At 36.3% G+C, this 17,101-nt stretch overlaps 1 protein-coding gene across 4 annotated transcripts in view; it reads left to right on the forward strand.

Annotated features, from left to right (window-relative positions):
• Window positions 1-17,101, forward strand: part of SYTL4 (synaptotagmin like 4) — a 66,467-nt gene that overhangs the window by 39,366 nt on the left and 10,000 nt on the right. For 3 of the 4 annotated variants that reach the window (XM_079124061.1, XM_079124058.1, XM_079124059.1), the window contains exons 6-13: window positions 9,146-9,247; window positions 9,731-9,806; window positions 10,287-10,377; window positions 10,491-10,594; window positions 11,121-11,258; window positions 13,825-14,003; window positions 14,288-14,390; window positions 15,143-15,304. In XM_079124061.1, coding sequence (XP_078980187.1) covers window positions 9,146-9,247; window positions 9,731-9,806; window positions 10,287-10,377; window positions 10,491-10,594; window positions 11,121-11,258; window positions 13,825-14,003; window positions 14,288-14,390; window positions 15,143-15,304 — 955 coding nt within the window. The remainder of the gene's footprint in view (window positions 1-9,145; window positions 9,248-9,730; window positions 9,807-10,286; window positions 10,378-10,490; window positions 10,595-11,120; window positions 11,259-13,824; window positions 14,004-14,287; window positions 14,391-15,142; window positions 15,305-17,101) is intronic. The other variant, XM_079124060.1, reaches the window with a different exon arrangement.

Here is a 17,101-nt window from a genome sequence, read left to right on the forward strand (position 1 = left end):
GCTGCTATAAACATTGAAATGACTGCATCACTGTGGTATACTGATTTTAAGCATATAAAACAAGGAGTGGAATAGCTGGGTCAAATGGTGGTTCCATTCCAAATTTTCTAAGAAATCTCCATACTGCTTTCCAGGTGGTTACACCAATTTTCAGGCCCACCAGAAATGTATAAGTGAACCTCTTTCCCCACATGCTCGCCAACATTTATTGTTGCTTGTATATCTTGATAATCGCCATTCTGATTGGGGTGATCAAGTCTGTATTCTTATTAAGTTGCCTATAGTGTAAAGTACTCACGAAAAACTATTCATTTTTCTAGGTTTATATTCTGCTCCATAATATGTTCTTTGCCTATCTCGCAAGTTTTTTTTCTGTTCTCCCTACTCCATGGCTACTTATGTCTGCCAGATCACTTTACTTCATTTTTGTAGTGTTTAATAGGGAAAGTTTTGTCTATATCTTTTGTTTGCCCTGATACAGGATATGTGGATTGTTCTGGACAAACTTCTCACATCAGTTTGAAATAATTTATCTGCTCTACCATACTTAGCTCTACTGTAGTATAAGGACTCAACACTGCTTTCTGTATATAGTCATGTTTTGCTCCAAGACAGAGATACATTCTGATAAATGCATCATTAGGTGATTTGTGGTCATATGAGCATCAGAGAGTTCACATGTACAAACTAAGATTGCTATGATGTCACTGAGTGATATAACTTACTTTATGGATCATCAATCCATCATTGACTGAAATAGCACTGTGTAGCTTATGATCTAAAGTTTTATTTTTAAGTTAAAAAAATTTAACTGATATATAAAATTGTACATTTATGGGATACCATGTTATGTTTCAATTAATGCATACATTGTGTAATGTTCAAATCAGGTAAACATATCTCTGCTGTCATCACCTCTTTATGATGGAATCATTTAAAAAATCTTCTATTTTTTAAAACAAAATAATACACTATCATCATATATAGTCAGACAAGTGTATAATAGCACATCAATACTTCTTTTTCCTATATAACTTTAACTTAGTATCCATGAATCAAACTCTCCCCAACTGTCCTTTCTCTCTGTTCTCCCTGGCCTCTGATAACTACCATTATACTCTCAACTTGTATGAGATAAACATTTTTAGATTGTACATATGAATAAGATCATGCAGCCCTAGTTCTGTGCCTGCCTTATTTCACTTAAAAGAGTGATCTCCAGTTCTATCCGTGTTGTCCATAGATGGAAGAGTTTTGTTCTTTTTATGGCTGAATAGTATTCTGTTGTATGTATGAACCACATTTTTTAATCCATTCATAGGTTGATGGCACTCAGGTTGTTTTCCATTTCTTGGTTGTTGTGAATAGTGCATCAGTGAACATGGGAGTGCAGATGTCTTTGACATACTGATTTCATTTTCTTTATATAAATATCCAGTAACAGGATTACTGGATCATGTAGTAGTTCTTTTAATTTTTTGAGGAACTTCCATACTATTTCCATATGGCTATACTAATTTACATTCCCACTAACAGTATGCAAGACTTCCCTTTCTCTACATTCTTGCCAGCACTTGCTGTTTTCTATCTTTTTGGTAATAGCTGTTCTTACTGGGGTAAGATGATAATCTTATTATGGTCTTAATGAGCATTTTCTCATAAACCTATCATCCATTTGTATGTTTTCTTTTCCTAAATGTCTATGTAGATATATTACTCATTTTAATTGGATTATTATTTTTGTTGAGTTTTTATTTAGTTGTTTGAGTTCCTTATATATTCTGGATGTTAACCACTTGATATATGTGTAGTTTGCAAATATTTTCTCTTGCTCTTTAGGTTGTCTCTTCCCTATGTTTATTGTTTCCTTTTCTGTACATAACTTTTTAGTTTGATCTAATCCTATCTATTTTTGCTTTCATTTCTTTTGTTTTGGGATTTTTGCCCGAAAAATCTTTGCCCATTCCAATGTTCTGTAGCATTTCTCTATGTTTTTTTCTATGAGTTTCATGGTTTCAGGTCTTACATTAGGGTCTTTAATCCATTTTCAGTTGAAATTTATAACTGATGAGAGATGGGGGTCAAGTTTCACTCCTCTTCATGTGGATATCCAATTTCCCAGCACCATTTATTGAAATGATTATTGTACTTCGTTTCTTGTAACTTTTTTTTTGTACTGGGGTTTGAACCCAGGAGTACTTTAACACTGAGTATATCCCTGGTCCTTATTTTAAAAAAAACAGGGTCTGGCTAAGTTGCTGAGGGTCTCACTAAGTTTCTGAGGCTGGACTGGAACTTGTCATCCTCCTGTCTGTCTCCCTAGTTGCTGTGATTACAGGCATATACCACAATGTCTGTCATTTCTTGTAACTTGATGGAAGGTTTGGAAAGCAGCCTGTGGTCCTTGGTTTTCATTTCCTGAAATTATTTTAAATGTCCTCATCAGGGTTTACTTGGCCCACCTCTGGGTGTATCCTCAAGTTGATGCCAGTGTCCGGGGAGTAGTCTCATTTGTCTCTGTTGAGGTTCTACAGTGGAACATGGGATTATGTCTTGGGGACTTTTGTTTTACTTGACCTATCTCAGGACTGCCTACTTACATACTCTGCACTGTACCACCATTGGAAAGCATTGTTAAGAAGCTTTTCTGAGCTGAATCTTCTGTTTTTACCATGAACTTCTGAACTGTATACTTGAGGCCATACCTTGCCTCTTTGGTTGCTGCTGTTGAATTTTAAGCTTTTGTGTGTGTGTGTGTGTGTGTGTGTGTGTGTGTGTGCGCGCGTGTGTGTGCGCGCGCATGTGTACCTTTTCCCCCTAACTTTCCCTCAACCAAAGAGAAAGAATTTCATGATATTTTATATGATTTTTAAAAAAATATATAAATTAAGTCCTCCAGGAACCTAACTGCCTCTGCCCCAATTATTGTTATAAGTCATTAATAGTTTTGGCAAATGGATTACCAAATTGTCTAAGCACACATATTTGGGTTGAATACCTAAACTTTTAATCGCTCTTTTTAAAACAGATTACATTATATGTATGATAAGTAAAAAAAGAGAACTTTAAAAACTTAATAGTACAGACAGTCCCATAGAAATGGGAAAGATTTCAATAGGCTTTCATCAAATACAATGTATAGATGTCAAATAAGTACATAAAAAGATGTTCAGCATCCTTAGTCATTAGATAAATGCAAATTAAAGTCACAATAAGATACTACTATGTGCCCACTAAAATTAAAAACACTGACCATACACTTATAGGCAAGGATGTAGAACACTTAGAATTCTTATAACCTCCCTATAAGAACACATAATGGTGCAGCCATTTTGAAAAAATTTAGCAGTGTCCTGAGAAAAGTTCACTGTATACCTACTTTGTGATTCAGCCATTCCATTCCTAGGTATTTATTCAAGAGTAGCAAAAGCATATTTTCATTCAAAGAATTGTACAGGAATGTTCATGGTGGCTTTATTTGTAATAGCTAAAACCTGGAAATAATCCAAATGTCTATTAAAGGTGAATGAATAAACTGGCCTTGTTTATACAATGGAAGGAATGAACTATTGCTACGTGCAGTAATGATGTGGATAAATTTTAAAATAATCATACCAAGTATAAAACATCAAACAAAACTACCTACAGTGTGATTCTGTTTATGTAAAATTCTAAAAATATACAAACTAGTTTTTCATGACAAATCAGATAATCAGAAATCAGAAATATGACTCTTATTTGTCTGAGGACAGGGCTAAGGGGGATGAGAGGGATTATCAAGGAACATAAAGAAATTTTTGGAGTGACAGATATGTTCCTCAACTTAATTGTGGTTTTGGTTTCATAGGTATATACATACATCAAAATTCATCAACTGGGGCTGGGGTTGTGGGGCTCAGGGGTTGAGAACTTGCCTAATGTGTGAGGCACTAGGTTTGATCCTCAGCACCACATGAAAATAAATAAATAAAATAAATGTATCATGTTTACCTATAACTAAAAAAATTTAAAAACTCATCAAGTTGCACATTTGAACATGGAACTTATTTATATCAGTTATAACTCAAGGAATAAAAGGAAAAAATGTTGAAAAATATAACAGACTTTTTCCATGCTGCACCAAGTGTCTACTCATTCTTCTTGATATATATGTGTGGTATTTCATTATATGTATGCACTGTGATTTTATCCACACAGCCCTGGGGGAGGGGTGACTCATCTGTTCTAGGTGAAGAGGGCCCTTTTTCCTCTGTGGATAAGAATAAGAATGGCTTTTATTTGCTGAAATTGATTAACACATCTGACATCATCGGTCAGAATGTAATTTCTGAAACTTACTGCTTCTGGCTGTCCATGACCTCTAGTCTCATTGGACCAAGAAGATTCTTATTTATCCTAAACATGGAAACAGATTGACATAAGTGATCTTTTCCATAAAATTATGGAGCCCCAGAGATAATCTAATTTAACCCCCTTATTTTTATAGAAAAGAAAGCACGATAAGTGATTTACCTGTGATCATACAGATAGTTAGAACACAGGACTCCTGTCTCTTAGTTTATTTTTTGCCAAACAGATGTCAAATAATTGCTTTTTTGCCCTGGGGTTGTTTGTATTAGCTCTGAATCAGTACGCTTTAATCTTTAGGGGAAAAAAAAAAAAAAAAAAAAAAAAAAAAAAAAAAAAAAAAAACAAGCAAAAACCACTCTCTGTTGGTCATTGTTAAACGACCTCTCTGGGGGAATGATTTTGCTTGGAGTTCTATTTTCTTAGGTGCAAAGGTGTGGGGGGATTGTTTTAAAGCAAAAATATAAAATCAAGCTCCCTGCTGTGTCTTATAAAGCTAACCCATTTTTTTTTTTTTAAGGAATGACTGCTGTTTCACCTCTTGCAAGCCCTAGGATTTCAACCCCTGCTGTCTGTATTTACAGACTATCTCTAACATGATGTGACAACTTAGAAAGTTTATTCTTAACTCACTGGGATAGTACAGATTTGGTTACCATTCTTTGTTCACTTATTATTTTGTTGGTTTATTTTATAAATGTGTATGAATGCCTACTATGTGGCAGGCACTGTTTTAGGCAATGGGATACACTGGTATATATAAAAATCCCTTACTTGCAGACTTTAAATTTGGGGGTAGGGAACATAAAAACCAAATAATTAAGTAAACAAATAGTATATCAAATGTCAACAAGTGCAATGGAGAAAATTAAGTAGACTTGAAGGGAAAGGGAGTGCCAGGAACACACATGTATATATATGCCCTTTTCTTTAGGATAGCTAGGGAAAGTCTTAGTAAGACGACATTTGAGCAAAGGCAAGAAGCAAATGAAGGAGCAAACTTTGAGGGTATCTAGGGGAAGAACATCGTAGGAAGAGAAAACAGTAGGTATAAATATCCTAAAGTGATTTTTGTGTTTGATACTTTTGGATAATCTGGAACTGAGTAAGTAGGGTGGAAATGGGAGGAGATAAAGACAGAGATGGGGCAGATCATACAGAACATTGACACTTGAAAGGACTGTCTTTTACTCTGTGAGAAGGATAGTTCTAAGTGAGTGACATGATCTCATTTTTCTTTTTAAAAACTGAGATAAAATTTGCATAACATAAAACCATCATTTTAACAAATTTAAGGTGTTCAATATTATGGTTGTTAGTACTTCTAGAATGTTGTGCAACCATCACCACTGTCTAAATTCAGATTATTTTCATCACCCCAAAAAGAAATTCTGTACCCAGTAAGCATCCACTAACCATTTTCTACTTTCCTTCTCTGTGGATTTGCCTATTCTGTATTCTGTTTCATACAGAGTCATACAAAATGTGGCCATTTGTGTTTGGCTTCTTTCGGTTAGCATATCATTTTCAAGATTCATTCATAGTGCACCATAGAACTTTCATTTTCTTTTATGGGAGAATAATATTACATGTATAGATATACAACATTTTTATATTTGTGTTTTACATTTGTGTTTGGCTTCTTTCGGTTAGCATATCATTTTCAAGATTCATTCATAGTGCACCATAGAACTTCATTTTCTTTTATGGGAGAATAATATTACATGTACAGATATACAACATTTTTATATAGTCATCTGTAGATGTAAATTTGGGTTATTTCCACATTTTTGGCCATTAGGAATAATGCTGTTATGAACATTTAAGTTTTTGCATGAACATGTTTTTTATGCTCTCATACATACATCTAGGAGTAGAATTGCTGAATCATATGCTAACTGTCTGATTTATATTTTCAAGGCTCTTTTTGGCTATTGAATTGTGAATAGATTGACTGGAGACAGGTAAAGAAGCAGGGAGATTTGTTAGGAGGCTATTGGAACCATTCACTTGCCAAACAGTAGTGCTTTGGACCAGGGTAATAGTAGTGGAAGGGGATGTGAACTGATGAGATTCTAGATATATTTTGGAGATAGAGACAAGAGGATTTGCTGACATATTTTATTTGTATTCTGAAAGAAAGAGAGGAGTCAAGGATAATTCTTGATTTTCAACCTTAGAAGTAAAAGAAGGGAGTTTCCATTTGATGAGATTGAGGGAAGAGCAGGTTTGGGGGAAGATTGGTGCTTTGGTTTTAGACTTCTTGTGTTTGACCCATCCAAGTTGGAGATGTTGAGTAGCCTATTGGAAAAACAAGTCTGTATTTAAGAGATACATTTAAGTTATAAGCTTATAGGTGATATTTAAAGCCACAATAAAAGATGAGATCAGGCTGGGGAGATAGCTCAGCTGGTAGAGTGCTTGCCTTGCAAGCACAAGGCCCTGAGTTCGATCCCCAGTACCACAAAAAAAAAAAAGATGAGATCACTTAGCGGTAATTCTAGATAGAGAAGAGAAGCAATCCAGAGAAGAAGCCTGGACACAATCCAAATGTTAGAGTCCCTGGAGAGGAGGAGGGACCAGAAAAGGAGATTGAGAAGGGGCAGCCAGTGAGCTTGAAGGAAGGAATCTGGGGGTATAGTGTCCTGGGAGTCAAGGGAAATTACTTGAGATACTTGAAGTGGAATGACTTTTCCCGCTTTTCTCATTAATTCTTTGAGATAAGAGGCCCAGGAATGATATTTTGCCTTTTAGATATGAGGACTGCTATTTTATTATTATTATTTTTAAACCAAAACTTGTATTTTATTTAATCCTTAAAACTTGGGAATAGTATTTCTTTGCCTTTTATCTGAATACAAAGATAATATGTATTCATTATAAAATGTAAACATTAAAACAATCCTTTATTAGTGAAACAAACAAGAAAAATAAAAGATTTTTAACCAAAGCTTAAAGTTCCCCCATCTAACTGAAATTTTTACCCTTTGATTATTTTCATCCTCATCCCCACCAGTAATTCTCCACCATTGTACTCTCAAAATCAACTACCATTTTGCTCTTTGCTTCTGTTAGACTTTACACTCCACATGGGTGAGATCATGCAGTATTTGTCTTTCTGTGTTTGTCTTTTTGCCTTAGCATAATGTATTCCAGGTTCATCCATACTGTAGAAAAAGACAGAATTTCCTTCTTTTTAAAGGCTGACCAGTATTCCATTGTATATATCCACATTTTTTTCAACCCACTTATCAGTTTATGAACGTTTTGTTTGCTTCTTCTTCTTAGATACTGCGAACTATAATAAACATGGGGGTACAGATGTCTCTTTTTAAAAAAAATGTTCTTTTTAGTTATACATGACAGTAGAGTATAATTTGACTTAGTTGGTTCAGCCACTCTGGAAAGCAGTATGGTATTCCTTAGAAAACCTGGAATGGAACCACCAGTTGTCTCAGTTATCCCACTCCTTGGTGTATATCCAAAGGACTTAAAAGCAGTATACTACAGTGATGCAGCCACATAAATGTTTATAGAAGCTCAATTTACAATTAGCTAAGCTATGGAACCAACCTAGGTACCTGTCAACAGTTGAATGGTTAAAGAAATTGTGGTATATATACACAATGGAATATTACTCAGCCATAAATAAGAATGAAATTATGGCATGTGCCACTAAGTGGCTGGATCTGGAAACTATCATGCTAAGTGAAATAAGCCAATTTCCTGAAACCAAAGGCTGAATGATCTCTCTGATATGTGGATGCTAACACACAACAAGGTGGGGAGGGGAAGAATAGAAATTCAGTAGATTAGACAAAGGGGAATGAAGGGCAGGGAGGGGGGTCAAGAACAGGAAAGACAATGGAATGATTATGACATAACTTCCTATGTACATATATGAATATACCACAGTGAATTTATATCATGTACAACCTCAGGAGTGGGAACCTATTAGAATAAGAGGACTGCTGTTTTAAATGCCTAGGGTCATCCTTCACTAAGATAATTAAGCTTTAAAGACGCTCTGGACCTCCTCATACTGCCTTTAAGACATACTGATTATTGGTGGATATACTTAAGTCTCACTGAAGGAATTTATTCAAGAATTTGATCAACAACCATTTGAGTACCGGATTTATGCTAATCTGTCTTCTAAGCAATGGGAACACAGCAGTGAACAAGATATGTGGTCACTGATCTCATGTAACTTAGTCTAATTGAGTAGAAAGACATTAAATAAATAATTTGTTTAAATCATTGAACAAAATAAATAATTTGTTTTAAAGACATAATTACATATGTTTTGAATGCTACCAAGAAATCAGGATACTTTGGGAGCAAGTTTTTAAATCTAGACTTAGGATATGGTCAGAGAAATCTGGAGGAATTGGTGTATGGAGAGATCTCACGAAGGAATAGATTCAGCTCAGTAAAGAAAAGTGGCCATTGTGAAAAGAAAATCCCAGGTAAAGAAAAGAAGGAAGGAAAAGAGCTTTGGGATATTCAGGGAACCAAAAGGACTTCATCTTTCCAGAATGAAAGTATAAAGAGGAGTGGAGGGTGAAAGATGAGGCTGGGGAGGTGAGCAGGGTTCAAATCATAAAGATTTTCTTGCCATGCCAAGTAGTTTGAATTCAATCCCAACAGAAATGGGGAACCAGTGAAGTTTTTAAAATCTTCTCATACTTAATTTTAGAAAAATCACTCAGGCTACAGTTGTGAATGAATTAGAAGGAGGCCCAACTTGGAGGCAGAAAGGCTTACATCCTTTAAATATTGACTCTTTTTATTCTAGCATGCCGTTTGAAGTGCCAAAGCAGAAAAGTGGAAAGAGTGCACTAGAGGCTGAGAGTGAGAGTTTGGATAGCTACACAGCTGACTCAGACAGCACCTCCAGGTTGGGTTCCCCCATTTCCCATTTCCCTTCCCTCTGCTCAACCTGAGTTCCCATTTTGATCTCTAGCATCAGAATGCATGTCTCTTATGCCTTGAGTGTTCCTGATTCCTGTCCTCAGGAAATAGAATGCAGTATTTTCTCACCAGAAGTCTTTCAGTAGAACTTCTACTGATTTGGCTCTGGGCATAGCTTCCTGGAGGGTGTTAAGTTCCCCAGTCTGCTGTACCTTGGAGGATTCTTACTAACCCAGCAGCAATTGATGCCACTGTCCCTTAGGAATGGGAGTGTGTTTGTGTTTATACAAAGTTGCATATTTGATCTTCTGCATTCCTTCAAGATAAATCAGATGTGAAGTGTATCTTTTGTATTTGGTTACTGTGATGACCCCAAGCCAGTGACTCTCTCCTTGCTAGAGCTTTGAGTCTTGATTAAGAGAAGATGGGGAGGAGGTGACTTAGTTCTAACTTCTGACTCTGCTTCCAGGAGAGACTCTCTGGATAAATCTGGCCTCTTTCCAGAATGGAAGAAGATGTCTTCCCCTAAATCTCAAGTAGAAAAGGTAAACTTAAGGTTATTTGTCTTTCCTTCTCTCTCTTCCTTCCCTTCTTCTTTCTTTCTCATCTCCCTTCTTCTTTCTTTTCTCAGACCAAATTTATTTATTTATTAATATTTAGTTGTCAATGGTCCTTTATTTTATTTATTTGTATATGGTGCTGAGAATCGAACCTAGTGCCTCACACATGCTAGGCAAGTGCTCTACCACCGACCAGAACCCCAGCCCCCTCAGGCCAAATTTAAATCAGGAATTCAGCTAAACAAATTTCACTTCAGATTCATCTGGAAGCATTTCCTAAGGTTTTAGTTGAAATGCATGAGAAAATAGGTTTTGTGGTACTTCCAGACATTTAATCTTTCTTGTAAATTTGTCATAGTTGACTGAAAATCTGAGCCTTATTCTGCTACAGGCTATCTTTCTTTACTCATTCCTACCACCTGCTCAACTGTCCTTTTCCATTTTCTTATATTTATTCCTTCTTAGGAAATTCATCCAGGGGGTCAAAATGTGGGATCTGTTGATGAGAGTGAAATGATATTCAAGAAGAATGCCAGAAAAATCCTCAGGCCTTCAGGTAGCCAGTTTCCCTTTATGGCCTTTGGGACTGAAATTTCGAGTACCCTTTCTGGTTCTTGGTATGGAGTATAGTGGGTCTCTTTTGATTTGAGTTTTTGGTCTTCCACTCAGAATACACTCAATCTGTGATAGATCTTCGCCCAGAAGATATGGGGCATGAAAGTGGCTCCTTGGGAGGCAGAAGTAAATCTGTCCCAGGCCTCAGTGTAGATATGGTAAGTACCCCTATGTTTCATTTGGTTAATATATTCATCTTTTTTAAAATGTAGAGGTGATTTTAGTATTTTATATTCTTAGTCAACCTGTTTAATTATTAAGGAAAAGGCAACATGAATATTGATTGCCCCCAATTTCTGAAGTAAATCCTATTCCTGTTTTGCTTAAAGGAAGTGACCATTTTCTCTGTTATCTTCTAATATGTTGCTGGATATATGGTTAAGTGCTCAAATAAATACCTATTTAAAAAATGTAAAGGGATGGATGGGTTGGAGTAGTTGGGAGAGTTACACTTCCTATGGTAAATATTAAGTACTTATAGCTTATTCTTTTTTAAATATGAGAAAGATGGCTTTCTTGCTGGGAAGCCAGAAATGGGGAAACATATAAAAATAAAAAAGTGCATATGTGTTTACATGAAATCTCAGAGCTTTGCAGCAATTATGGTTTCCACTAAAGGAAATATATTAGTTTTTGAAGCTTTTCTTATTTTTATTAATTCTTAATCTATATTTACTGTTCTAGGAAGAAGAAGCGGAAGCAGAAGAAACAGCAGAAGCAGAAGCAGAAGAAGAAGAGGAAGAAGAAGAAGACATTGACCACCTGGTAAAGTTGCATCGCCAGAAACTAGCTAGAAGCAGCATGCAAAGTGGCTCCTCCATGGTAAGTTGTTAGTTCTGTGGTTAGACACTTCCAGGAAGGAAAGAAGATCCTCCCTAGAGCAGACTCAGTACCTGGGATAATCAGTCTAAATACCTTTTCTAGGTTAAGCATTTGTTTGTACTTATCCTCAACCATGAGGTGAATGAATGGGCTTTCTGTGCCACACAAGCAAAGATATACTGTACAATCATAGACCCAAAGCAACCGGGGCCAGTTGGTTATGGTCTTATGCTTAGTGTGTATCTATATGATTTCCTGAACCTCTACCCTAGATATTCTTACGTTAGGTAATTAGGATTAGGGACATTCTTTATCATAGCTTTGTGAACAGTAACTGTAACTTTTCCCTTTAAGTAGTACTCAGCTATGAAATGAACAGGAACAGATTTCTTCATCATAGTCTACTCCAGATTTTCACAGTAAAGGGAAGTAAGTGTCCTGAGAAGGGCTCTGGCAGGGTTAGTTGGCATCAAGGTATGGTTAAATATCAATAATACCGTAAGTCAGGATCATGAAGTTAAAGTGATATTTAAGAATCAGGGCCTAGCTTAGGGTCAACACTTCATTATATTGGTATAGGCACTAAATTCCTTAAAAAGACTCTGAAATTGCAAGAAATAAAACCAAGAGTCAATAAGTGGGACAGCATGAAATTCCCAGCAAAGGAAATGATTAAGAGCATGAAGAGAAAGCGTACAGAGTGGGAGAAAAATCTTTGCCTCCTACTCCTCTGATGGGATTAATATCAAGAATGTATAAAGAACTCAAAAAACTTAACACCAAAAACCCCCTAATCAATAAAATGGGCAAAAGAACTAAACAGACATTTCTCAAAAGAAGCAACTCAAACACATGAAAAAATGTTCAACATCCCTAGCAATCAGGGAAATTCAAATCAAAACTATACTGAGATTTCATCTCACTTCAGTTAGAATGGTAATCATCAAGAACACAATGATAATTTCTGGAAAGGATGTAGGGCAAAAGGTACACTCATACATTGCTGGTGGGACTGCAACCAACCACTATGGAAAACAGTGTGGAGATTCCTCAGAAAACTTGGGATGGAACCACCATTTGACCCAGCTATCCAACTCCTTGGTTTATACCCAAAGGACTTAAAATCAGCATACTGTAGTGATGCAGCCATATCAATGGTTAAGTAGCACAATTCACAATAGCCAGGTTATAGAACCAGCCCAGGTGCCCATCAACAGAAGAATGGATTAAGAAAATGTGATGTATATACCCAACGGAGTTTTACTCTGCCACAAAGAATGAAATTATGACAGATGCTAGTGAATCGATGGGACTGGAGAACATCATGCCAAGTGAAATAAGCCAGATTCGGAAAGCCAAGCTAGAGTAAATAAGGGAGAAAAGCGGGGCGGGGTGGGCGTCAGATCTCACAAAGAGAGAGGTATGATCAGTAGAGTAGAAGATGATTGAGGGGGAAGGAGGAGGGATAGGAAAGGGAAGGAAATGTGGAATGAACTTGACAAATACCCTATGTGCATTTATAAATATGCCACAGTGAATTTCACTTTTATGCATATCTATAAAACAGATTAAAAATATATAAATGAGTGCAAAGTAGACTAGTAGAGTAGAAGCGTAATCAGGAAGGAAGGAGAAAAGGGAAAGGGAAAGGGGAGGCACCGGGGACTGAAATGGGATAAATTAAATTCCATGAATGTATGATTATGTCAAAATTAACCCCACTATTATGTACAAATATAATGCACCAACAAAAGCAAAAAAAAATTTGGCCTAGTTCTATGATGTGTATAAGGATTGATATTATTTAGGGGAAACAGTTGGGAACAAGGGTGAGTAGTTTCACACTCACATAGGAAGAGAATGCCAGACCCACACAGCTAATCACTACTAAAGAGGAAGATGCCTTTGCACTTCAGGTGGTGTTTCCTCCTTATCCCTGTCCCCAATTCTGGCAGTCTCTTTTCTGTATAGGTTTTAATAGATATAATGTAGATAATAAAGGCACATTGTTTAAATTACTAACTAACCTCTTTTAGCCAATGTTTTCAAAATTTTTTAAATTGCAGATGGACACAATACTTGTATCTATTTATTTATTTAATTTATTTATTTATATGTGGTGCTGAAAATCAAACACAGTGCTTCATACATGCTAAGCAAGTACTCTACCACTGAGCCACAGCCACAGCCCCTATGTTTTAACATATATAACACAAACCATAAATAGACTTAACTGCACTTTACCTTTACTCCTTGCCCACTTTCTGAGGCAAATGAAAAATTAACAATAAAATATGTAAAAGGAGGGGAAAAGAGAAGCTAAGAACCTTGGTGTGCCATGAACTGATTTATTAACCTGAACAAGTGCCATGAACTGATTTATTAACCTGAACAATTGTGAGTGTGCTGCTAGCTCTGACTCATCCTCTGGGTAATTGACTGCTGGAAATACTTGCTCCTTGAAGGAGCTTTGGAAGTGACTGTGATTTTATTATAATGGGATGTGTGAGCATTGTGGGTGGCAGAGTGTGCCCTCCTCAGACATTTGTGGGTGCTTTTTCTTCAGAGTACCATTGGCAGCATGATGAGCATCTATAGTGAAGCTGGTGATTTTGGGAACATCTTTGTGACTGGCAAGATTGCCTTTTCCCTTAAGTTTGAGCAGAAAACACAGACTCTGGTCATCCATGTGAAGGAGTGCCACCAGCTGGCCTATGCTGATGAAGCCAAGAAACGTTCCAACCCGTGAGTCTTCTGAAACTTAACTGATGCTCTGAGATGATAGATTAGACCCTGACATTTGTCTGGGTACTCTTGAACTGAGATTATCACTTCCTGGAGAGATGGATATATGGGATGTAGGAAAGGGCCTAGGACTGGGAAAAAGCAAGAATAGCATATCTTATAGGGCTTGATGTGACATCTTTGACATTGCATTTCATCATGGCATATTTATATGGAGAGCAGAGAAGTGAATAAGGGGCTTGAGAAAAGACAGCACATTACTCAGTACTCTGTTTGGTTGCTAGATATGTGAAGACTTATCTTCTACCTGATAAATCTCGCCAAGGAAAAAGAAAAACTAGCATCAAACGGGATACTGTCAATCCACTATATGATGAAATCCTCAGGGTAAGTATCTAGAGGGGGAAGACTTTATTCTGTCTTGTGTGCTAGGCTGGAGCTATGCCCGCAACATGGCTGGTTGATGTGTGTTTCAGTGAACCATGTTTGTGTCTGAGGATCTGCTCTAGGCATCTGTTCAAATTCTGAGCTCTTAGAGAAGAGAGAAAAGGTGATCTGGCTTTCTTGAATTATTGCAAGGTTAGAGATTCAGGTGGCCACAAATTTCATTTTAAAAAGCTATTTGGTTAGGGTTAGGGTTAGGGAGGGGGGCAAGAATGGAGGAAGGAAGGACTGTATAGAGGGAAAAGAGGGGTGGGAAGGGTGGGGGGAAGGGAAAAAATAACAGAATGAATCAAACAACATTACCCTATGTAAATTTATGATTACACAAATGGTATGCCTTTACTCCATGTACAAACAGAGAAACAACATGTATCCCATTTGTTTACAATAAAAAAAAGCTATTAGGAATAAAAAGCCTCCTTAGAAATTATTTCGCTATGCTCCAGTGTCCTCTCATTCACTCAATGAAAAAATTAATTAAATTTCCAGGTCTTCCCATGGAGTGTGGTAGGTTTTTGTGAAATGGGGTAAGTTGAGGCTTTTTGAGTGAGGAAACTCAAAGTGCTTAGGGACTTAAGTAATTTGATATTTAGGACTATGGATTTTAAGTATGGGCTGCTTAGGGTTTGAAAAAAATCTTTTTTTGAGGAATTACTACTAACTAATTATCTTGGACTTGTACTTTCCCTTCATAGTATGAAATCCCAGAATCTCTCCTGGCCCAAAGAACCTTGCAGTTTTCAGTTTGGCATCATGGTCGTTTTGGCAGAAACACTTTCCTTGGAGAGGCAGAGGTCCAGATGGATTCCTGGAAGCTTGATAAGAAACTGGATCATTGTCTCCCTTTACATGGAAAGGTAGTCTGCTTTAATAGTTTCTTCCACAGCTTAAATCTGAAGTAAAATTGTCCACAGTGGCCTCTGCTGGTCTGTTGGTAATAGCTTTGAATGTAGTCTTCTGTAGAGTTCTAGCGCACCCCGATGGCATTTCTGAGTTTGACAGCAATTTTAGAAGCTCTTGTATGTCAACTGTGAGAAATCTCTTCTGTGTAAGGCAGGCACAGTATGCAGCCATGGATTTGCTTCAGAAAGTCTTTCGTACGTGTGCCAGGCTTTGCCTCCTAACTTTCCATAATCTGGGTGTATCCTAACTTTCTTAACTTGCACCTCTTCTTCACACTAACCTGGGTGCATCCTCATCTGCACCCCTTTCCCAATTTAACCTTGCCAAAGAAGTGGCAAATAAGGCAATTCACAGAGCTCCAATTTCTGTACTCTTGGTTGCTTACACAGGCTAGGGAACGTTTTACTTTGGAGATGGCACCTCAAATGAGAGTGTAGCAGTGTGGCATAATTGTGCCTGGGATCTGAGTGCAGACCTGGATTGGAATCTTGGTTCTGTCACTTTCCAGCTAGGTGAGTCACTTAACTTATAAAGTAACTTAGGGAAGTCACCTAATTTCTGTGAGCCTCTATTTCTTCATCTATAAAATACAGATAAAAATACTATTCCTCTTTTGCAGGGAGCTATGGAAAGTACCGGTCGTACCTGACACATAATGGACATTCAATAGGTTACTGTCATTCTGGTTAGATAAAATTGCCAAAACAGATAAATTAGTCAGTAACTTCTTAATTATCAGAACTATATGAAAACAAGGTTCTTCAAAAATTTTTATGCTAACAATGTATGGAACATGGGATATCTTTGGGAGGTGTAGACACAATACTAGTAGAGGAAGGGAGTCTGAGATGGAAGGGAGATTTAGTTTTCCCTATATGCCCTTTTAAACACTTTTGAGTTTTTTACCATGTAAAAAAATTAATCATAAAGAATTTATATGCATATAATTCCAAATTAAAACAATTTAAAGTGTATAAAAAGAATTGAATTTCATTTATTAGAAATAACTACTGTTAATGAATCCCATTATCATGTATAATTATAATGTATAAATAAAAATATGGAAGAGAAAAAAAGAAATAACCAATGGTAACATCTACTTAGGTATCCTTCTAGGATTTTATTAAGGAGCACAGATACGCATCTATGGATATTTTTTCTTTTTACACAAATAGGCTCACCTGAGCCAAATTGTTTGTATTTCTTATTTTTTCATTTAACAATTTATTTTGGGCATCCTTCTATGTCACCATTTACAGATTTATCTCATTTTAATTGCTGCATGAAATTCCATCATGTGCCTGTGTTAAAATTTATTTACCATTTCCCCACTAATAGACATTTAAATTGTTAATATTTTTTGCTCTTAAGACTGTAATATATCTATGCTTTCTTTTGTGAATATAACTGTCAGAGAAATTCCTAGTGGTGGAGTTGCTGAGTCAAATGAAGTTTACATCCAATAATTTGGTAGCTGTTGTCCTAAAACAATTAATAGCATTAACTTCATTTTAAAACATAAAAAAACAAGAAAGCAATTATTAACAAAGCTACTACATGTTATTATTAACTTGTTAAATTTAGAATTTCTTAAGCATTTGGCAGGAAAATCATCATCTAAGTGACCTACAGTTTATATATATATTGGAAATGTCACTGTAAACCATCATGAACTACTATTAATAAAATATCTTATATAAAAATATAAGATATAACCTGCATTAAAATGTAGTTACTTGCTGTTTGCAAAT

The sequence above is a fragment of the Sciurus vulgaris genome, assembly GCF_902686455.1.
Source record: "Sciurus vulgaris genome assembly, chromosome: X".
NCBI classification, from domain to species: domain Eukaryota; kingdom Metazoa; phylum Chordata; class Mammalia; order Rodentia; family Sciuridae; genus Sciurus; species Sciurus vulgaris.